Consider the following 24,018-nt stretch of genomic DNA (forward strand, 5'->3'; position numbering starts at 1 on the left):
CAGTACGTTAAAATGCGTTTCGGAAAACATTTTAGGCGAGAAATAAGCAATGTGGTAACAGATTCTCGGTTTGTATTTGATCAGCACTACCTGGTTTTACTTTGATCTGAGTTTGGTCCAAGTTTGAGAGAAAGAGAGAGGCATCTCTCGCACGTGATCTGCTTTTATACTATGTGTCCTAATACAGAACGTGTCATCCGGCGGATTTGAGTTGCGAAATGAGCGGGGAGATCCAGGCGCTGGCAAGATGGAGGGCTGTTTACTGTAGTTCACTGACACATGCTACCTACATTGCTGTGATGCAGAGCCGGTTGAAAATTGGCAAAATTGGCATTAATGAGACCGCATATGAAATAATTTGCATTTCACTGAAGGGTATTTTATATGATTTCATGTGACAAATAAATTGATTGACAAAAGCTGCTATTTTCCTATCTGCCTGTATTACAGTGATTTGAATTTTACAGTACTGATGTTGGTAGCTTCCATATGTGTATTTTTGTCGCCAGCATTAACATACTGGGCTCTAGTTTCCCGGCGCAGCGCAGGGTGGCGTAGGGTGGCGAACCCCGCACAGAGCTAGTTTCGAGCAGCGCAACCCGAGGCGCGCTCAGTTTGGTAGTTTGGCAGACCGAGGTGCGCTGAGATGGGTGTGGCGGCACAGCAGGGGGAGGTGTCGACAGATCCAGCTTGGCGCAGTGACAGTTTCGTGCCAAAAGGCTTTGCCGAAGGTGCGCTAAAAGCTCGCCAGCTGAAACCAGGTCTACTGTCAGCGCAGGGGGAGCGCAGCCGGTGTAAGCCGAAGTTTGGCTGACCGGCGGACAGTGCGCACACGTCACCAAAACCTCACAGGCAGGTTTCCAGAATATCAGGCACATTAACGATGCAATAAATACCCAAAAAACCACTATTCAATGCAACTATCTGCAATCAGCACATAAATGTATCTCTATATCGACTGTCCCGTCACATCTGATGTCAGATCAAAGGGGATTGGCACCGTTTGGCACGTTTGGCACGCGTAATGGAAACCCAACCTGATTTGATTAACACAGCTGCAAACTAATGAGTTCACATCCCTCTCAGCCAACCACAAACAGCCACAGCATCAGATAGGGAGTATATATTCAGCATCTGTCATCTTAGAAAAGTCAAAAGAAAAGAAACAGAGTGAGACTGCGAGAGAGAAAGAGAGAGCGCGCGCGCACGAGAGAAACGCAACATTGATTTACAATTGTGGTGACCTCCTCCCAGGCTACCTTTGCATCATCAGCCCGTGGAGGTCTGCTCGCAGTTCCGTATATTCGGACACTGCGAGCTTGGACCTCCTGGACCAAAACATCAGTTTCCTCCTGGGAGAAGTTTGGCCGTCTGACGCTGCTGCTCTCTTCTGCCATGGCGAATTGAGTAAACTCTCATTACGCCTTCGTGCGGCACATTTAAAGGCCAGGAGAGGGGCTCATTTGATTGGTGTGATGTGTGTAAAACCCACTCCATGCCTTCTCTCCTCCATCTTTCCGACTTGCGCAGGTAGGAGGGACAGAGGTGGGAAAGAGGAGTAGCTGCGCCAGGCGCACGGTGTGCCAAACTTGCAAAATCCGCCTGGCCACACCCAGTTGGCAAAGCGCAGGTGCGATGCGCCCCCGCCGCACCCGGTCTGCGAAACTAGAGCCCAGTGAGTCTAGAGTGTGAGAAACAGTTCATCGATTAAACAAGTTTGATAATAGAATGATGTTTAAAGTCAAAAAAGTCCAAAATTCCCTGGTTTTATTTCGTGAATAATCAAGATGATAATCTGCAGATAAATATTGGAAATAGTTTCAGCCCTCCCTGAATCTGTAAGAAGATAAAGTGTTAGATAATGCTGGTTTTAAAAGGCATAATGGAATTTGTATTGTTTGTAAAACTCCTGTAGGTGAATTTAAGTGTAGAGGGGACGAGAATGCATCGATATGTTAGTTTCATTTCTTTATCTCTCTGATTTTATTCCAGTGGTAAAGCACTGCCATAAGTGCTTTGAAAAGTTAAGTTACAGCTCATCACAGACTGCATGCTTATTTTTAGTCAAACTGAACCCAGTCTTTGCTCGCGGTGCAGGACCATGGACAGCACCAGCTACCTCACTGGTCTTGAACACGTTTAAATATAAGTGGTTGCGATGCTGTGGTCCATTTCTTTTCCTTCAACTTCAATCCATCCCCTTCTTATTGTGCATTCATGTGAAATGTGGGATCAATTTTCACCATCGCTCTTCGCATCAAGGGCTACTCATAATACCTTGTGGAAAGCCAAGTCAGACAGAGTCAGCAATGCAGCAATATGCTTAATGCGATCTGCTTAATGCGATCTGCTTGTTGTCAGTCTTCATTGGTGTTTTATGGTTCTGTTTTTGGTGACATGTATAAGTCATGCCAACTTGAGAGTTTCAACTGCTCCTCTTCGTAGCACTCTTCACACTAAAACTAACTCTGAAACAAGTGTAAGGGTTAAAGAGATGATTTGGGATGGAGCCCAAGTCACTCTGCAAGTGGAGGGTGGTTTCCTGAAATAGGGTACACAGACAGTTGATCAAAGAGGCTCAAAGCCGCCATATGAGATGGTCCACACAGAGGGGTGGATCTGGATCATTAATGTTGTTAGTCTTTAATGCTTAGTGAGAGTGTATTTTGATGTGACCTAGACAGTCTGAATAGCTCTGGCTCCAGCTGTAACTGCTGTCTTCATCTGAAGCCATTTCTAGTTGATTTTTCCATTGTTTGGACCGTAGGGTAATTTTAGCTCCTGAGGTTGCAGGGATTCAGATCACCAGATCACCCTAGGTATACATTTTTATTTCACTATAATCTTTGACACGTCTGATGATTATTTTCCCAACATATGATCCTTGCCAATTTAAGTCAGTGGCTCAAGGTCCTGACGGTCAAGGCATACATGTATTCTGATTTAGTAATGCCGGCCTCTGATACAAAGAATTTCTGGAAAACTTGAAATGAGAGATTGTTGTCGCCCCCCCCCCCCCCCCCCCCCCCCCCCCCCCCNCCCCCCCCCCCTTTTCCCCAAGGGAGAGCCTGAAGGTGAAACGTTGAGGCTTGCAAGAAACTGAAAGCCTGATCGATCAAGGGCTATTTTTGAAAGCGGGGTCGAATTAGCTAATGTAACTGCACTGTAAAAGCATCATGTGAAGGGCACCAAGATCCCTATCTCATTGGTGTATGAAATGACACACACAACCCAGCGAGACAGAAGCCGCGCATATGGTCGGGGGTGGCCGAGGACCGGCGGGCCTTACGTACTTAGCTCCTTCCTTGGGGGGATTTCTGACCCTCAACATCAGCCTGGCTAAGCTGCAGCAGCTGAACATTACATCAGCCCAGAGAGTTGTGGCTCATGTAATACCCGTAATTTGTGAAATCCAGGGCGAGTGCTGGTCTATAGATCCCACAGTTGCAGACAGACCTGACATCACGCAGATAACCACAGAGAATTTTAAACTGAATTTAAGAGAGTAAACTCTTAAAATGGAAGTGATTGCAATCAGACTGTCTAATGAGCTAATTAGAAAACGCTCTGGTGCTCAGCGAATCTGCTGAAAGCCTCTTCTCCTCTGTTCTTGTCTAAGAGGGTTACCACTTGTTATGTCCATCAGTGATGGACGGAGATACACGAGGCTGCCCCTCAACCCACCCCCACTCCAGCCCGTCAAGGTGACCTGAAAGGGCTCAATCAGCATATTACCCCATCTGTATTCAATGTGACTGGCTGACATGACTTGCAAGCAACGACGCTTGCTCTGCACACTTCCACCTCCACCTCCTCTCCAAGATAAGGGTCTTCTGTGTGTGCATGTTGCCTCAGATAGGAGGTGACTGTCTGCTAACCTGCTGACAATGCAACAAAATGACAAAGCAAGTCAGTGGTCAGGATTATGTGAATGGGGTGACATAAAGTAATAGTTGCAGCCTAGTTTGGACGCCCAACCACAAATCAGAATCTGTTGACGATGTGGGCTTTGTCAATTAATATTTTAGTAGGATTTCATTGCAACACTAAATAAAACTGAGCTTAAGTCTGGAGATAATCTATATTTTTCTTATTATCAACAAATCCAATGAAAAGACTGAAACCAAAAAATAGATAGATCCCAATGACAATAAATGCCTGCGTATCCAAAGCATGATATATCGTAATCCTTTGTACCATCGAGCTTCATTGTTGTCTTAAAACTAAATTACACTGTCTGCACATATGCCGATATTTTTTTAAACTGACATTTTCCCCCTCAGTTTTAAAAAATAATTCTGTCCACATGACCTTTGTTTTCCAAAGTATGTCTGTCCACACTAGAGAGCAAAAACAACTCCAACTGATCACCATTAGCTCTCTCCAGCTGTCTCCCTTCGTCATGAAGGTAGTCGGCTAATGTTACCTTTTTCAGAACACCTACTGGAAATCTCCTCAGGATGAAGAACCACACTCAAAGATAAGATGATGCTCTGTGGAAGTTCTCCTTCCATTCCTCATCAACAGCAATCCCATTGTTGCCATCCCAAAACCTGATCCAAAACCACTGTTTCTGGCGGACTTTAAACCGTGAATGCTGAGGTGGTGCAAAAACATTAGGTGCAGCAGATGCCTCCGTTCTGTGAATAACAAAAAGTGGTTAATTTCAAGTACGTCGCTTGCATGATCACCCCAGCTGGCAACGCATGGTATTACACGCGTCGCGTATCAAAATAATGGACAACACATTTTGAGACGCAAGCACACATCATGGCAGCCAGTGTGTCTTGATGCGTCCAAATGCATTCGTGTTTGCGTGCCTTTGCGTCGACTATGAAACGGCCCCTAGTGTGAAGTAGTCATTAGACCAAGCAGTGCTAACAAAACATTAGCAAACCGGTAGTCTGTCATTGTTGTTTCTACAATACATTACAGTGGTCTTGCGCAAATTGAGATTCCGTCATCATTTCCTAAAATCTCTGTTAGCGTGTGGACGAGAGGCAAAAACATAGAGAAAAAGTATACTTTTACAAAAAAAAATCTGTATACGTGTACCAAATGTGTATTAATCTGCAGGTCAAAACAGTCCTTAACAAATGCACTGTTTACCCTTGTCTGTGTTACATTTGATTGAAACTATCATGCCCAGTAAATTACTGAGCTTTTTTAAAAGTTAAAACTATATATTTGTTAGTCATTTTTAAAGACTTGTGAAGGGAATGAATGGGTTAAGGCCGGCAGACAGGCTGGGGAAAACGGAAAGTATTGAGTGATGAACTAACTGTTGGTCATGCTCTTCTACTGGGATTTGTTGACCACCCTAAGCCTTTAAAATAGGTCCAAATAACAACTGATCAATTAGCTGGATCTTTAGACTTGAAATATTAATGAAAGTGACTGTCAGTAGACACTACAGATAATTTAGCTAAGTACAGGTTAGAGAACACACACTTAGCGCAAAAGTTCACTGTAATTTTTGTGCATCTAAAAACCATTCAGTCCATCAAATGTTTTCGTTTCTTGGTTTCATTTTTATTGACAGAAAAATCAGCTGTTCAGAGATCGGCATTGCATATTAGGTTTGGGAAGTGTAAAACTTGCCAAGCTTGCAGAGCAAGCATGTTTACTTTGCCATTACTTTGAGCTCCTCATCATGTTATGGGTGAGTTCCTGTTCACTAATAACATTGACAACGATCTCCGAATCCAGGCAAACTTAATACAGCATCGTACTGTGTCTTGGTTTCAGTTTACATTGGCGGGCAACTGGAGCACAGATGTCTCAACCTCTCAGCTTCTGGTGGCTCAGTTTTTGTAGTCCCATCTAGGAACTGGCACTAGTATCTCTGACTCTGTCTGTCTGTGTGTATTTATATGGACAGCATGGTAGAAATGTGAAGTTATCCAGAATGTCATCCGGGGTTAATGCATTGATGCTGCAAAGTCATAATACTGGCAAGAAGGAAACTAAGAGAGAGGGAAAAGAAACCCTCACAGTAATAACTGTACCTAGGAATACGTCATTAGTGGAAGGCAGAATTATCAAGAACGAGACAGCAATACTGAGAAAACTGGAAAGTACCGTGGATGCTACAGTGTTGACATGTTATTCCTATAACCAATACCTGGAAAAAGCACAACTGCCCCGTTGCCTCTGGGCGACGAGATTTGGACCACTGTCAATGATTGAGTTCAGTCTGATCATCCCCACTGAGAACCGCTGCTCTCTGTAAAATGAATCACGAACTGATGAGACAGTAAGACCAGGTCTGATTCAGCTGAAGCCAAACAAAAGACAAGAAAATAACTTTATCAAAAACTCTTAGGTCATGCAGGTAAACAGAAGAGGCCAGCTAAAAAAAAAAAAAAAAAAAATCTGGGGCAGAGAGTGCTGCAGCAGGAGCACAGTGGACGCGTTGCAGAATATAAATGCAGACTCCGGGAAGAAACTTCTGCTCATCGTTTGCTACAGTCTCAAAAACAAAGAACCCTGTTCAGCCTTTTATTGTTTACAACATCCGCAGATCAAAACCAGCTCTGATCTGACAGGAGCGACAAACTACAGATTTGATCAGGTTTGGAGGAGGTCATTATTCCACCTAAAACATTACGTTGCACATTCAGTGTGCTGAATAAGTGAATAAATCACTTCTGGGACATTATTACTGACTCAGGATTCACTCTTTACACTACGAGCACATGGAGTACTGATAGGGAAATGACTTGTTCCTGATCAAACCCAGCTTTTGGTGATTACATTCACTTGCAAAAATGACACTGCAGTTTTTGTTCCCCTATTTGTATCCCAAAAGCCTGAGTCTCATTGGTTCACGGGAGGAGCGAGGGGAGTAAGAGGAAGCAATTTTGGCTTAGTCCTGGTGAGCACTGCCTTGTGGGAAATCAGCGTCGTGGCAGCTCCTGTAATTAGTTCTGCTTGTTAGAAAAATGAAGGGGTTACTAATTAGCAAGTGGATGGCTTCTTGACTTGTTGTGCATCTTTTCCCTCCTTTCCTTGAAGATCATCATTATCGTCTCCAGGCAAAACAGGAAAGGGGGGGAAGAGAAGGAGCTGGCGCTCAGTCGTGCTGCTCAACAGTTTAGCTTTAACACGAAGGATCTAGATGGACAAATCTCGAAGGGTGTTCTGTCATGCTCTGACAGACAGGCTGCCTACTGTAAGCATGTGCAGGCAAACGGCTGGAGCAGTGCAAGATTTCACTTTGCAAGTTTGCTTTACACGGCAGGCAGTCTGGGTTTCACATATCTGTACATGCACAGGCTCACAGATGGTTTATTTATAGCATATCTACTACAGCTTCAATATGTAAGAAGTTATCACGCAAGGAATGTCACATCTACTGTAAAGCAACCTTTGTCTCAACACGCTGGTCTGTCTAGTTTAACTCTTGGTTTGTACACATTATTCTTCTCAGCATTACATTTTGACAACCACTACATTTCATTGTAAAGAACCTTTTTGGGCTTGCTTGTCATTTATAGTAAAAGTAGCTTAATGTTTATCATACAGATGTCAGAATATTTTCAATTACCTCGACCAAAAAACAAAAGCTAAAGCGCCAAAATTAAGTTCCGACTCTGTATTGTATTAACTTAGGTAAAGTGTGTGTGGGTTAGTAGATACTTGAAAAGTTTCTCCATCACACTCATTAATTCCCTTGTCCAACTTTCTCACTGTATTAATGAGATGATTCATTCAGTGCCGTACTTGTGAGAATCCCAAAACATTTATGTGATGCCACTTGAGTCTTGAAGGGATAATTTATTGCTTTGGAAATAACAGTAAGTGGTGTATTTTAATGACAGTAGGACCAAGTGTGACACTGAGAAGCAGGGGCCTCATTACAGAAGCTTCCCAAGTCTGAAATGCTATCTTATCTTAGTTTAGGATGACATTTAGGATTTTTGGTGTTACAGAAACATGTTGATTAACTTCATTTTGGGGAAATTCCTGTCTTGTCCCACCATAGGAATTTAGCTATTTCAGAAGCATCTAATGTAGAGATTTCCCATGTTTGAGATCTTAAGTTACGATGGCATAGACCCTGTCTGAAATTCAAAATAGCCCCCAAAAATGAAAATGGGGAAACAACATGAACACTGAAATATTATGATTGAAGGCTACCCAAACCACAATACTCTTTAAATCACATGAAATAATTCAGATTAATTAATTGGAATTAATTAAAATGAAAAATAATGAGACGTGGGGTTTCGTCTCCTCCACCGACGCAGTCACTGCCCCTGATTCCTCATAGCTAATTGAATGCCCTTTTGTCCATGATAGCAAGCTAGCTAGCCAGAGAGCTGTTTATATTATTTCTTGTCCATCTTGAGAAGCCTACCGGTACATTCTAAACATAAATACTGGAGTGCCATTTGAAGAATCAACTTTACAGGTATAGTTATTATTTCTTATGGTAAGATAGGAGGTCTGAAATAAGATAGGACACAGCATTGAGTTTAAGAATTGCCAGCGGTGTGCACTTGAGTCACATGACTTGGACTCGAGTCAGACTTGAGTCGCCGATTTGATGACTTTAGACCCGACAAAATAAAAAGAAGACCTGCAACTCGACTTCACTTGGACTTGAGCCTTTTGACTTGAAAATACTCAAGCCCAAAGATCAAAAAGTATGCTATTTAAAAATTGTGCCATGGATCAATTGATTTCCCTTCATTTCTTGAATCATCTTCCATTAAAACTATTCATTCCCAACAAGCTGACACTTATGCTGCATTCCAGGGAACCTGTAACTCGTGTTTTTACAACCTTCTACCCGTGAAAGTGCACTGGAACAGCAGTCAAACCCGTAACTTACCACCTGTGAACTCGTACCAGATCGATGTACTCCCAGTTACACTTTCTGACGTCACACAGCCCTCTAAACCAATTACCTTACTCCTCTAAACAACAATGGCAGCCCTATGGATGAGGTGTTGATGCAGGTGATACACAGTGAGAAATAGACATAAAATGACTCTAATGTTAATGCATTATTGGCAGCCGCTCTAACAGCTGGTTTCCAGTGCAAGAATAAATCAATACAATATACGTTTCCAAACACACAGATAACGTAAAATAAAAAGTATAATAGCATCTGTGACCTTATGCGCAGTTTCTCCGTTTCGCTCAAATGAGCAAGGAACTGGCCCCTTTGGTGACAGAAGTGATCATAAACAAACATAAACCCCGCACGGTCCGCCATGTTGCTTTGAGAGTTTGGCGTAACTTGCCTGGAACGCTATGAAGTCGTGAGTCGTGACTTGAAGTGGTGACTTACGGGCTCAGAAACTTGCCTGGAACGCAGCATTAATCCACTTTGTTTGAACCACTCCAACAACCTCCAGTCAAGTTGCAGGAGAGAACCATGAGGAGCTAATGTTACATTTGTGAGCACCAGTTGGAAAAACATTATACCAAAAATGATTTTGTTTGCGTACAAAAACTATGTGGTGTTCAACAAAAAACAGATGACAGCATGCAGCTCAACAGCAGAAACGTATTAACACCAATAAAAATTATACCAAAGATAATTTTGTTTGTGTATAAAAACTGTGGTGGTCAACAAAACAAAAAAACAAATTACAGTATGCAAAACATGTGGGTTGAAAAATACAGACAGAGACGCAACAACTTCCAACTTTGTTCAACATTTGAAGGTGCACAAAGAACAGTAAGTCGAAGCTAATATTAGCATAGTTAGCAAGCTAATGCAAAGCTAATGTTAGCTTAACAACTAAGTAGCTTTTAAACAAACTTATTCTAAAACAAAAATACAAATTATAAGACGCTATCATGATTTTCGTAAATTTATTGTTAAAATTGCATTGCATTTAGTAAAGAGTGCATTATGACTTGTTTAAGACTAAAAATTTAAAGTTTAGGATTCTGGACTTGATTTGGAACTTGTTGGTCTTTACTGTACTTGGGACCTTTTAGTCTCCACTTGGGACCTGAGTGCAAAAACTTGAAACTTACTTGTGACTTTCAAAACAACGACTTGGTCCCACCTCTTGGAATTGCTTCTGTAATAGGAAGATAGGACAAGCAGTGAGGCTATTCTTCAGTAATGAGGTCCCAGTATCTCAGATGATGGTCCCTACTTTCATATGATCCACATTTAGATTTTGAAATTCAATTCCATACAAACTGTCAGAAAACCTAGCAGTGCTGAAAAGGAAATTAAATCAAAGTGATATGGAAAGTGGCTCATAAGATTTATGAAATGTAATGCTGATTGCTGTTATCACAATTCTTTATATATCCAGGGTATATGAAGGATTTGAAGGATCAAGCACAGCTATGATGGATTTAATCACACTCTGCCATTTGCACACGAGAAAGTGTGTAAAAAAAAAAAAGAAAAAAAAAAAAGAAGCCATTATTCTCCTGTGTAATTTGACTTGGATGTCGAAGCATAAAGGAAATGCAAATCAAACTCATCCAGAAATAGACCCCTTTTGTGCACTCAGATTGCATATGAGAAGACCTATAATCCGCCGCTGATGTTCGAAAGTCAGTCCTTCCAGCTCTGCTCTCAGCGTTCCACCAATGTGCTCAGATTCCTCCGAAAGTAACGCCCCCCCTCCGTCTTTAAGCTGTGGGCAATTTGAGTGTCGAAAGCGGAAGCGCTTTTGCATGATGTCACACTCTCCATCGATAATTCTCCGTAACATGGCGTTACATGCATGCGGCTGCAGAGGGACATTTATCTCCCTCAGCTGATCCTCTTCCAAGAATGATCCTGATGTGACATTACGTAAGAACTGGAAGGCAGAGCCGCCGGTATTAGTGAACACACAAACTCCAGAGAACATACTAATCTCCCTATGTGATTATTAGTCATAATATTTAACGCTGGCTTAATGAGCGACCCACGTCGTAATCTCTATCTGGCACATTCACCTGTTCTCTCCTAGCCCTCCTGACTTTGGCTTTGAGGAGGGTGATAGGGAGTTAAATAGAATAATTATACCTCGAGTGTGCAGGGAATTACCCTGAAGATATGAAATGGGGGAAAAAATGAGGTTATAGTTGAATAGTTCTGTGGAAAATCTCAGGATTAGCTCAGCTTCTGCTTTGGCAAATGTTTAATTTCAGATCCCTCGTTTCTGTAATTTTTTTGTAGCTATACAGAGGCAAACCTATTGTATGGTAAATTATGGGCTGTTAAACAGAAACAGTGGGACACATCGGGTACTGACATTCACAGTGACTGCAGTGGTGGACTTTTGCAAAATGAGACCCATTAAAAGTTCTTTCAAGCCCAGGTGATTTTATATGATTTAGTGAGTTCATAATTTTGGCGAATAAACAGAAGATAAACAATTAAATTTTCTTTTTGAAATCTGTTGGGATGAATGCTAACACCCGTGTAAGCTTTCACCTCATGAACCGGAGTTGACACCACACTCCTCCTCCCTGCGCCGAGATCAAGAGATTTGATATTCAGTGCAGTGCGGCGTCATTTAGCATGCAAATGAATGACTGGGTTGACAAGCCCCATGGCCGTGTCTCAAAATGTGTACGTTTGCCCTGAATTTTTAAACACTCACAAGATCAAACTGGATAATTTCTGCATTTCGTTTGGCATTGTGCACTTTATCAACACACACACACACACACACACACACAGTGCCTCCACACTTCACATTTAAACATTTTTGTCTGAACGCCGTGTAGGCTGCGAAACAAAGCCTTGATATGCTGAGATCTGAACAAAAGCTTTGTGTTTGTTCCTAGAAACAGAGGCCTTAAGCGACACACGCACATTTTTGGAGATGAAGTGAGCGCAGTTCAGTCAGGCAGTTGGTGAGAGGCTTTTGTTTCAAAAATAGATGTTACAGTACTGCACATGCCAGATAGGCCCGCTGAGAGTGATGGCAGAGAATTGAGTGATTGTTAAAAGTCTTTGGTTCGATCTGGCACATGCCCACTCTCAGAGGCAAAGTTATCACATTAAAACTGGCAGGACTGAACCTGCAGGACAAAGTTTTAAGAGTTTTTAGACCACTAGGGTCACAGTTAGTTAACTTAAAGTCATGTTTTTTCTATTAAAGTAAAACATAATGTGTTGATTAGTGAGCTTTAGAGGTGCTTGTAGATGGATTTGGTGGCTTTGAACAGAGCCAGGCTTGCTGTTCTGTTTCTAGGGTTGTCCCCAACTAAGAATTTACATCATCGGATATGACTAGTCAGGTCTTGCCTATTGACGACTGATCATCAACATGTGTTTGTTAGGGGTTATTTGCTCACTGATCCATATTCTCATTTGTAACATTGGTTTCTATTTTTCCACGCCAGACAAAAGAACTGAAACACTCAATGAAACAATTTATCATCTTGACTTGGCACAAGGACTTGTTTTACAGTGGGATATGTTCCATTCAGCTCTGCTGTTTGTAGTGGTGTGTTTTACATGTGGTACTGTTCATTCTGAAACAGAGCAGAGGAGATTAATAGACCGACAGACAGACTTTCTTTTAATGTCCAGACACACCAAACTGACATCAAAGAACTTGTGGCGACGAAAGCCAACTGTTGCTTCACCTCGTGACGCCTGTGTCTGTATTTGTCATTCAAAAAGGGAAACAGGAAGACGGACAGGACAGATTTAAGATGCTAGTTAGCCAGTTAGCACATAAGCAATATAACAATTACAGTTTCTGGCGAAGACCTCAAGGGCTAAAAAATAATCTTACCTTACATGACAAGTTTGTTTCAATCTCACACCACACAAACTGAGGTGACAGACGCTCACTGAAGGCCCGACATTGACCAATGGCTGACTGTTGGCTCGGTGTGTCAAGGCCTTTAAAGAGTCATAAAGAGAAACATATTTAGTGCACTGCTCGTGCTGCGTTCTTGTGTGAGTGCTCAGATTTATGAATGTATTCCAAAAAAGGCTAAGACCAAGCAAATCTATGGTAAATCAGACATTTAGTACCCCCATGTAGCCCGCATGGAAGAATCCTTTGTTTCATGACTCAACTTTCCCACTGGGACGATTCAGTTCGGAGATTGGCGTTGAAATCAGGCTCCTTAGATCGAATCATCCAGTAGCCCTATTCGAGGTTCCCCCTGCTAGATTACAACCTCTGTGCTAAGCTAAGCTAACCAGCTGCTGGCCATAGCTTCATATTTACCATAAAAAAGACATCATGGAGGTAATTTATTGGCTGACTATATTTTTTCTGCGGCTCTAGTGAAAACAGTAGCTTCCTTTAAACCCTTTTCATCATTACTTCACTCTACTTTTACAGAGTGAGTAGCAAGATACGTCAGAAGTTCTGATAGTTCTTCAGTTGACATCCTTCACTCAGACGAGTGAAATTGAAGTGATATTTTTGACTGAATTCCAAGAATATTCAAGCAGACAATCCAGTCTTGCACAGCTTGTGAGTGACACAGTAGGCATGCACAGCAGCGGGGAGGAATCTGTCCCTCAAGTCTTGTCCACTGACATCACAGTCAGTCATCACCACCCCTGTAATGTCTCTTTCGTCTTTCTCGTCCTGTCTGTGTGGTTGCGTGCGGCATGCTTCACATCAATGTCCTGTTTTCTCTTTCTCTCCCTCCCTCTCCCCCTCCCCCCTTTTACTTCTTCTTCTCTCTGTGTTGGATGAGAAGGCAAGTCCTGGGGCGCCGGAGGATGACGGCAAGTTGTCGGTAGGTCCTGTCTGATTGACACTCTTCCCGTCTGCTTCTGTGTTTGTCCCTGTTTCTGTGTAGACGTAGCAGTGTAACTTGTGTTTCTCCCACCATACTGTGAACAAGACATGTACACTGTTATCTGTAACCTTCAGCCTCCCTGTGTGCAGAGAGTAGCTCCGTCTGCTTTCTGAAACCCTTTTTTTCCAACAGTTACAGTTTGTACGCAGCATGCAAAAGACAACTGAGGAAGGAGCATGTGTTTGGAAAATGGCAGACTCTTCTAATGCTTTTATACTTCCAAAAAGCACAACAGAGTGTTGTGTTTTCATCCGGATTGCAAAGGAAGCAGATAAAAGAGAGCAGCAGAAGGAGAATCTTCAGGGTTACACCGAGAAGCCAGTCTATGTGTCTCCCTCGCCTTCCCGCTCACACCCATATGGGCCTGTGAATTAGTACCTGACACCTCCTGTGCCTACGCGTCACCTGTGGGCAGCCAAAGGCGGACGCATTCCAAACAGCTGCCGCCAGCATCGGTGCCTAATTTCCCACAGTTCTCGGGTTCAGCTGCAACTGCTGGAGTGACCTTGGCGGGGGTTGTTTTGGGAGACAGAACTCACATGCCACTTAAACTGTGAATGCCCGTCTCAACCCATAGGGCTTATATTTTTTAAGAAGCTGAGGCATTTTATGATTTTTACTGGGTTGCAGGTTCCGCTTAGGGGTTTTATGCAAAAGAGGATTAGGGAATCATATTCCAAACAGCTTGGATTAGAAATGGCTCCAGTAAAGTGCTTACAATTGATAGAATGATGTTAATATCAGCATATGTGCTTAATGACAGAAATAAGAACTAGTTGTTGGACTGAAGTAAAATATTTTTTGCTACTAGGAACCGTCATAGGTAAAAAATTCCCATTCCAGGCAGGAGGATCTTTGATTGACACCTTGTTTGTCCTCTCACAGGCCAGGCCTCGGCTTCAGAGGGGGGGTAGCTCCGCCTCCCTGCACAACAGCTTGATGAGGAACAGCATTTTCCAGCTGATGATTCACACGTTGGACCCTTTAAGTGAAGGTAAGACAGTCAGACGAACTACACACAGAGCTCTCCGGTGATCAGTTTCTCATATCATGCAGGATGTATAGCACAGATGTTCTTTTTCCTCTCTGTAATTGTCTATTTTCAGGTTGATCTTCTCTCGCACTTGTCATCATTCTTGTCTGTTTCCCTTAAAATGACCTAAATTCTGTTTCCAGATGGACGGAAATGTACAGAAACCAAAAATTCAAGACCTTTACTGGCAGAAAAGTGTTATGAGCACATAAAAGATGCTCACGCCCTGAACTTGAGCTCTCATTCTTGGCTGCAAGTAACAGCGCTGAGCATCCATATGGTGTTTTTGGCAAAGTTTTTTAATTCAGTCCACAGTCAAAATGAGAAATATTGGCTTTCATCCATACACAAGTACCCCACCCCATGTTACAGTCCCCTTCAAATACAGTGTCATCATTAACATTTAGAATGTACTTCTACTGTAGCCCCAATATGCCCAGGCTGAATTGATCCCTTTTTAAAAATAGTCTGCACAAGACATGGCGAGCTTGGTGCTGTGTCAGAGCCCAGCTGAGGTGGAAGATCATTTTCCTTTAATCCAAGATCAAGGCCTATTAGCTTAGCTAAAGGAAATGTAAAACGGCAGTGTCAGTGCTCGACGCAGTGGATGAATATGTTAATACGCTGGGGGAGGTGCGGTGTCATCCCATTCTCAACGCACCACGAGGAGACGAAGGCAAAGGAAAAAGATCACATTAACGGGAGCAAACATGCAACACGGGTTTGAAGAATTTAGTCATTAGAGTGTCTTCTTTTTTTAGCTTTAGCGAAAGGTCTTTGAATTAGAAGCAGTATCTCATGACGTGATGAGTCCTAATCCTTAAAAAATGAATATTAATGTTGAATGCTAATGCCTGTTTACTGTATGATGTGAGTGTTATTCCCAGTTCCCTTTAGTTTTCATAGAAATATATCTACAGTGTATGTAGTTTGATTAAAAGCATCAGCGTCAATGTTGTCACAGGAAAAAGAATACCACATAGAACAAGGCCAAAGAGCCATTTGTAAGCATAAAGCAATGATCAGACTAAATACATTAGCAGACGTCTGCTCTGTAGTGAGGAGGCATTTCACCTTTCTCCGAAAATGACTTTACATTCCTTGAAAGCCAAGCCCAGAATGATTCAGCTCAGGAAAGATTAATAAGCTGTGCCGAGACGGGCCTTAAAGTGCCCATTAACATGCATCAACTCGTTGTTGTACACTGAATCCAAGGCGTCCCGTTTCTGAGTGTATTCATCTTTCCATCTCAGTGATTAAAATGTAAATCACAGCCTGCTGAGGGAATGGAAGTCTGTATGGCCAATTTTATATGTTCAAGAGTGGGTCATTTATCATGTGGTCTTTTAAGGTGCATCTAACATGCACGGATGATACTAGACTGAAATATTTACAGCTTGTTTGGTATCAAGATTAATAGACTGGATTGTACATGAATGTTTGTGTTTGTGTCTAAATCACTAAAAAGCATCTAAAAGTGATGTCAAAATTAATTTGTGTTTATGAATATGTTGTTTCTTTAAATTGTATTTTAAAATGCTCTAAAGTCACACTGTGCTTCAGAATGAACGCAGCAGAAATGTGAGGATGTTACACCAGATTTGACTGATGAGTCTTTTGGCAAATTACTGACTGGGAATGAATGCACTGAAACAACAACTACAGTGTGACATGACACGAGGTTTGAATAAATTACTGAAGAGAACAAAAGCAACACTTTGGGCCTCAGTATAATCTGAATGTTTTGAATTTTCCACGTAGCATGTTGGACGTTTTCACACATCCAGCAAACATATATTACAATGATATTAGCCTCGAGTGCATTATAGAATGCGCTCATCACATGCCTCCTTCATTTGATACCTTAAGTCACGTCATTGATCCATAACCATAATAAAGGTCGGGATTAGTGACCGTGCTCTATGCACATTTACTGATATCATTAATGCAAAGGAGCATTTTGTTGGTGAGCTAGCAGCGTGAAGAGAGACGAACAGGTGCATCCATCAAAGGCGGAGGCTGTGCTGCTTGTCCTTGCGTGCTCTTAGTGCTTTAAGTGAAGCTCAGCGGGGCCAGGGGGGGCTGGCAGGACTCGGTCCATACATTTTTTATAGACATCTCTCAAAATAAAGTCGCCTGCGCTTCCGAGCTGAAGGAAAGTCTAAGGTTGTTTTGCCAGTGCTGGGAACTGGTTAAGTTAAGAGTGGGGCTAGTTTGAGGGGTGTGTGTGTGCGTGAGTGTGTGTTTGTGTGTGTATGTTTGTGTCTATAGGGTTTTTCCTGGTTAAAATACTCTTCACTCCTTTATTGCTCCTTTCCTCCTACAGTTTTTGATCTGTATTGTGGCCGACCAAATAAATTTAATTGAGAGTATTATCCTGCTACATCGTATTTTTACCGTCACAGCTGGCAGTGATACATTTAATGCAACACATGGAGGTATAATATCTGTAAACACAGCCAGATTTTGGTTAGGCAACATAATTTTAAATGTTTAATGCAGGAAAAACCTTGGTTAATGTTTGTGTGTCTGTCATTGTGTCGTTGGCCATGCATGTGTATCTCTCTTTAAGAAATAGACATCTTGGGAAACACGCTTATTCACTGTCTTTCCGAGAGTTAGATAATAAGGTTGATACCACTCTGATATTTACTCTCAGCCAGGTGGTGGTTAGCTTAGCTTAGCATAAAGACTGGAATCAGGGGGACACAGCTCGCTTTAATTTGGGAAAATGCTCCCCTAAAGGTAGCTCTTTAACTCCTAAAACGGTGTGAAGATGGAAGTTGTCTTTATGCTAAGCTAAGCTTATTGTGGTTTTACTGGGAGACAGGAGTCTACCACAACTTCCTTTTCATACTTTGTTTTTTGTATGGACTAAACAAGCAAAATATTGTTAATGACTTTAAAGGTGGTAGTGGATTTTCTTCCCTGTGGACAGAACCAGGCTAGCTGTTTGCCCCTGCATCCAGTCTTTGTGCTAAGCTAAGCTAAGTTAAGCTAAGCTAAGTTCTCCCCGGCCCGGCCCCCATTTTTATTGTACACACTATAGACTGTTTAATAAAATAAACGACATGACAGTTCCCCAAAAGTTAAGCCAAAACATCTTGGTCGCCCCCTGTTGGCTGGCTGTATAATAGGTCATAAACCCCTTCCCCTCCATGTTAGCAGATGGGACATTGGCCAAACTAAAAAATCAAAATACATTGTCATTGAAAGTAGTTCTTATCACGCTGATGGTTAGTCAAATTTTCATTTTTCTTATAAGTTTGACATCATGATTGACAGCTTTGTGTGCCAATCGAGTGCACGCAATTAACACCGCTGCTCTCGATTGGTCAGATGGTGGAAACTGGCTCCCACTGATGTCACCAGCACAAGATGGCAGCAGCCGTGTCCAGGATATTAGGGCTTCATTTTTGAAAAGTGGGAGGAAGTGGAGACGTGTTGTCCATAGAGTCACTGGGACAGATATGAGAGTGGTATCAGTCTTCTCATCTAACTCTCAGCAATGAAGCAAAAAAGCATATTTCCCAAAGTATCAAATTACTTTAAGCTCCATTTTTTTTTCAGTATTAACTCTTACCTTGGAATAATACCTATCAATGATTCAATGTGCGCTATCAAACTAAATATCACCTGGATTTATCTTGTCTCTGTTTCTGTCTTCCTATCTCTCTTTCTTTTACTGTCCCCTCAGAATTTGCTGACTCTGGTGAGTTACTACTCTAATTTCCGTATCCTCCTCCCACCCTCAAAAAAAATCTGTTTGTTCTCATTTCAACAGCCTGGAGGCAACTCTCTTGCCCAACGTGTCCCCTATGTATACATTTCCCCCAGCGCCGCTGTGCTGTATGTCAATTCTGTACTGTCCATCCCTGCAGACTCTCTCCTTCAAATATCTCATTCTCCTCTGTGGATGTATTCTCCCTGGAAACCCTTTGTGACCATTTCTGCATTGTTTTCCCCATTTCCCCCAATCCTCTCTCTCCTCTTATGAACTTTAGCTCTAACTTTGCATTGTTGCTCTCTGCGAGACAGGCGGAGGCCCAAAGGGTTTTGGTTCCCCCTGTCCGTGTTGTCCTCCAACTCCAACTTGTGGGGGTCTTTTACCCTGCAGACATTTAGACATGCCAGTGGTGAAGGAAGAAGAATGAGATTCATGTCCTGGGTCTCTCAACTTGGCAACGTTGTGCTTAGTTTGTGAATTTGTGTGGCAGATGGAGAAAAGTTGTCAGCTGTTTTCGTAGTCCTCTTCACATGCCTTTCGTCAGGATCTGAGTCAATAAGAGTTGGACAGAGCAAATAATTACAGTGGACTCAAATTTGTTCCCCTCTTTTACAATTCGCTGCTCCCACCAAACTGTTATCGATTTAAGTATTCACATGCTCCTTAAGAGATACAGTAGATTATTCAGCATCCAAATGAGGTCCAAGAACAACAGCTTTCTTGTTAGCGTCATCGCTAATGTCCTTCAGTTTAATAATAGACCTTTAATCCTGCTTGTTTTTCATCAGAGAGAACATTGTAATAGTCTGGTACAGTTAGTTCCCGGCACAAGTGCCCACATCTCTTTTTTCCATCAGCGTGGAGCTACAAACAATATCACTTAGGAGTGGCATCAAATATTGAACTACAAAGAGAGATGGGGAGGGAGAAGGGCAGAGTGGCTCTCACTCTACCGGCGGAGCCCTCGGCGGATGGCTGAAACAAGCCTCCCAAAACAGCACTCAGAATTCAGGCTGTGTGCATGCCTTTGGCTCAGGCGCCTCAGTAAGATTTATCACCCTGAGACGTGAACTCTGGCGGTGGTGAGTCTGTGCATACCCATAGCCCAGGTTGACCTCAGTATGGAAGACGATGGGTGCTTGTATATGACCTCAGACCATACAGCAGTGGTTAGGGATGCGCCAATCAGTATTGGTGAGATTAGGTATTCACCTTGTTGACTGTTCCATCCATCGGCAAATAAGATTACATTCACCGGTGGCAGTGGTCGATGTTTTTCCGTTGTGTCACACTCGGAACTAACAGTGTCACGTTTTCCCAGGTATAGTAGAAAACGTCTTTGGGACAAACAGAGATTTTTCCCAGGATGATGCAGTAAACTCATTATCGAAGCATAAGGGGACACTCCCTATTGTTTCTCCGATAATGCTGCATTGTGAACAACAAATCCATGTTGAGATCGGCAGGAGGGGAGTTGGTTAACGTTACCTATTAGCAGCAAGTGGTCCGAACTACCGGCTAACGGAGGTCACATTGAGTTACAGTATGATGCGTTCAAGCTCTTTTCAGTATTGAGCGAAGGAAAATTAAAGCGTTATCATAATGTGCTCAAATTAGAGCTTAGATCGGGCCCAAAAAATCCAGCCCGACCCCACCCAAGCCCGTGCATGTTCTGTCCAAGCCTGGCCCGTCCCTTTAACTATCATTATGAGCCAGAGCCCGGTTTAAACCCGACTTTTTTTTTTTAAGGATACGAACGTGGACATTGAAGGCTGACTCTCGTCTTTCTTTCCATGGCAAGCCTTCGTCGTGTGCCTCGTAAGTGTCGAGGTCCCCGTCTTCTTGCTGTCATATACCAGCATTGTGCTGCAATTGGTACACTCGACGAAGCCGACACACGTTTTCACCGTCGACAACTCACATGTGCGCGGCCAGTGGCGCCGTCAAGGTGTGATAAGTCGTTGGTTCCATAGCCTAGGTCTATTATGAGGAGCCTTGCATAAATACAGTTTGTTTGAAGGAGAAAGAAAAGGCTTTTAAAGCAGTTTCTTTTTAAAAAGGTGTGTTTTATATGAAATGTTACATTAAAGGATTAATAAATTTGTGGGATTGCATTAGTGCACATTCAGAGGTAGTGTAATGAAAGGCTGAATGAGTTTTAAAAAAAAAAATTATAATGAAGATTTTGTTGTTTCCCAGGCACAGAAGGGGAAATAAATAAAGACTAAAACAAAGTAACATTGGTATCGGTGTATCCATAGTAGTAGTACACGTTTGGACTGCATAGATTTTTAACAATAATCTACTCTACCTAGGATTAATTATTCATCTTGTTGTTTATTTTAAATATCTGACAGCCCCCCCGTCTACATAAAATGAACTGCTGATAATAAAGTTCAGTACGCTGCTATAAATATGGCGGCACAGACCAGTGATCTCATCAGATGCTTTCCTGCAGCTCATTATCTCACCGACTGGAAAGATCGCTCACAATGCATCTTTGTTGATGCTGGGCCAATTTTATTGAGCAGACTCCGTACCAAGGACCTCCACGGGCTGGGCATCGAGAGGACAAGGTCATTTGGGTAAACCATGATACACCCGTGTTGGCAGACAGTACACTTATTGAGTAAACTGGTGAGGCAAATGAGGATGCGGCCAGCTGTTTCATTGGAAGTTTCTGATGGCAGGCACGGAAGGAAATGAGCTCAAGGGCAGCAAATGAGCTTTATGTGTGTATTTAATTTTGCGAGGACATAATTTATACTCTAAAAGGACGAAATTAATTAAGATATCAAAATAACTTTAGGGTCTGATTGTTCTACGCTATGACTTTACATTATTGTCACAGCCATTTAGTGCGAGAGGTGAATCCATTCATCCTGCCCCATACTGCTGCTGCCCCCCCGCCAGCAGCCTTTGTGGTGACCCAGCCCCATTGATCACATGGTTCAATAATGCACTCACTGTCACTGACCTCCCACCCAATGTGCAATGGAAATATATTTTCCATTTATACAGATATAAAATATTGACGTTGTGCTGTAGCTTTTTAATAATTTCTTTCATGGTTACACTGCTCCTAAAACATTTTAAGCATCTTTAAAATGTAATGAATAATATACTGTATTTGCGCTATAACAAGATTATTATTAGTGAAATATTCATAACATAATTTAAGGAGCTGGGAAGTCCCAATAGGGCGGATGAGAGGATTGGTGGATGGGTCCACCAAACACCGGACTTTCACCCGGGAGCCTGGTGTTTGCTTCCCGTATGAATGTTGAGCCAAACCATGGTGTTTTTTTCTAAACCTAACCATGGACGTTTGTTGCACAAGGAGATAAACGTAAATATGAGATGCTTTATTTTGTGTATTTTGAAAACTTGTTCGAAGTATGTTTCGAACAAGCAGAAACTGTACATTTCCTGTGAAATTGACTGTAAATTTTGAATTAACAAAATGCTTTAACAACCGTAAACTGATACAGTGCCCCAAAATGTCAACAGTGGATGAACCCAGGGTACCTAGTGTGTCTTATGTAGACGTGAAAATCCACTGACCAAGTGGCGATATGTGACGAGTTGGGAATGAAAACATGCTAGGGTGTGTCGGGTCCTCCACCAGAAAATTTTGAGCTTCAAAAACTTAATTTCCTGCATCTTCGTGAATCAGTTTATAGTGTGAATGTCTAATTTTGACAAATTAAAAGTTTTCTGCTACCGTCATGTTTCTATTGAGGAAAACAAATGCATGTTCTAAATATTGAGGGGGAATGTGCCCCCTGTACCCACCCCAGAATTCTGCACCTACGTTAATAAATATTCTGTATATATCTTAAAGGAATAGTTTAGCATTTCGAGAAATGGGAAAGGTATCGATCTTCTCATCTACAAAGTAGTGTGTTTCTCAAAAACGATTGTGCAGAGGCACCACACTTTATCCAGTAAATACGGCCTTTAAAAACATGTCCCCTAAATTTTCTTTTGATAGATAATCGTACTACCAGTATGTTATGTAACTGTGACTAGCCGACCAGCACCTATCAACCCATTATCCCTCAACACACACACTCGCACACACACTCGCACACACACACACACACACACACACAAATACACGTAACACCCCCTCCTGCGCCCTCTGAGCTCACCCTGCGCCGGGTGGGTGAAAGAATCAATGTTAAAAGCCTTTTTGCTTCAGCACAGGCTGTGAATTTCCCTGACACCCCAACCCCCAGCAGACAGAGCGGGCACACACACACACACACACACACACACACACACACACACACACACTTCTAGCACACAGCTCACCAGAGGTTTAGAGGTCACACCGCAAGGACAAGAGGGCCCCTGGTAAACAACAACAAGCCTCCCTCTCTGTCTCTCTGTCTGCAGAGAGCAAACAGGCGAGTGTGCGGGCCGGGTGGCGATTGTGTCGTGCGTTAATTGCCCTCAGAGGCCGGCCTTACAGTGATGGTGCACTTCAAACCCAAATCGCCTAATCACATGGGATTGAGGCACTTGTCTGGGAGTGCAGCAGATGAGCAAGACACTCTGCAACAGGATGTGTTTTCATCTCATTAGATTGTGTTTTCAGGGCTGCCAAGTCTCGCATTTGGCATGTGATTCACACCATAATCACTCACACGCCAGTGGAGTGGTCGCCCACTGTTGGGCAGAGTTGTATATTAGTGTGAGTGCATGTGGGTGTGGGCATACTGTACTTTACACCTACTACATGCACAAAACTTGTACGAAACTAGAAATCTGTGCCTGTGAAGAGAGTTGATGGGCCAGTTTACCCAGATAACAAAACATATTTAATTGTCTTAACCTTTTTATAACCAGGAAGTCTCTCTTTTTCCAAGAGAGGTCTGCACAGTGTATTAGAACAGGCATTTCTCAGCAGTTGCGGGAGGCTCTACAGAGGCACATGTCTGCATTATTTGGCTGCAAGGTGGTTAATGAGGTCATTATATGACGGCTTCTGAGCGAGTTCTGCATCGATGCTGATGACAGGAAGACCACCAGATGTTCCTGTCTTATTGTTGTGCGCAGGTATGTTTTAATGAGCTAAAGTTTCAAAAAAATGTGCTCAGCAGAGATAATTGACGATATTAATAACTTCAATATTAACCTATACGCGTGAGTGTAGCGCTTGGTGATCTCACGCTGCGGCTGCACCATGTTCACTGAAACCATCAGCAGTGCAGCTCAAACCGTGTTGCGTCTGAGAGGGCCCTAATTGGAGGAGTTAATGCAGTTGTTCAGTCCATTGAAACTGGTCGCCTGGCGCATATGCCAAGAAAAGTTTCTAGCTTTTGGGTATACTTCAAGGAGGTGCCATATCCAGTCATATCAATGGGGTACAACACAAGGGTTAGAGTTAGGGTTAGGGTCCCATGGATCAAAAATTGAGAATATTAAGATTCATAATTGGCTTTGTTTGCCGTTCAAGGTGTCCTGTCTACTGTTTTACAGACATCTCTTTAACAGTCGT

The 24,018-nt window shown here is 42.5% G+C and overlaps 1 protein-coding gene across 8 annotated transcripts in view; it reads left to right on the plus strand.

The window, feature by feature from the left end:
* The window catches only part of LOC126403921 (sodium/potassium/calcium exchanger 2-like), a 58,948-nt gene that overhangs the window by 12,059 nt on the left and 22,871 nt on the right, over window positions 1-24,018 (plus strand). For 3 of the 8 annotated variants that reach the window (XM_050066753.1, XM_050066757.1, XM_050066754.1), the window contains exons 3-5: window positions 13,641-13,689; window positions 14,638-14,746; window positions 18,483-18,497. In XM_050066753.1, the coding sequence (XP_049922710.1) occupies window positions 13,641-13,689; window positions 14,638-14,746; window positions 18,483-18,497 (173 nt within the window). The remainder of the gene's footprint in view (window positions 1-13,640; window positions 13,690-14,637; window positions 14,747-18,482; window positions 18,498-24,018) is intronic. The other 5 variants (XM_050066755.1, XM_050066760.1, XM_050066756.1 and 2 more) reach the window with 5 other exon arrangements.

This window comes from Epinephelus moara, chromosome 17 (genome assembly GCF_006386435.1).
Source record: "Epinephelus moara isolate mb chromosome 17, YSFRI_EMoa_1.0, whole genome shotgun sequence".
NCBI classification, from domain to species: Eukaryota; Metazoa; Chordata; class Actinopteri; order Perciformes; family Serranidae; genus Epinephelus; species Epinephelus moara.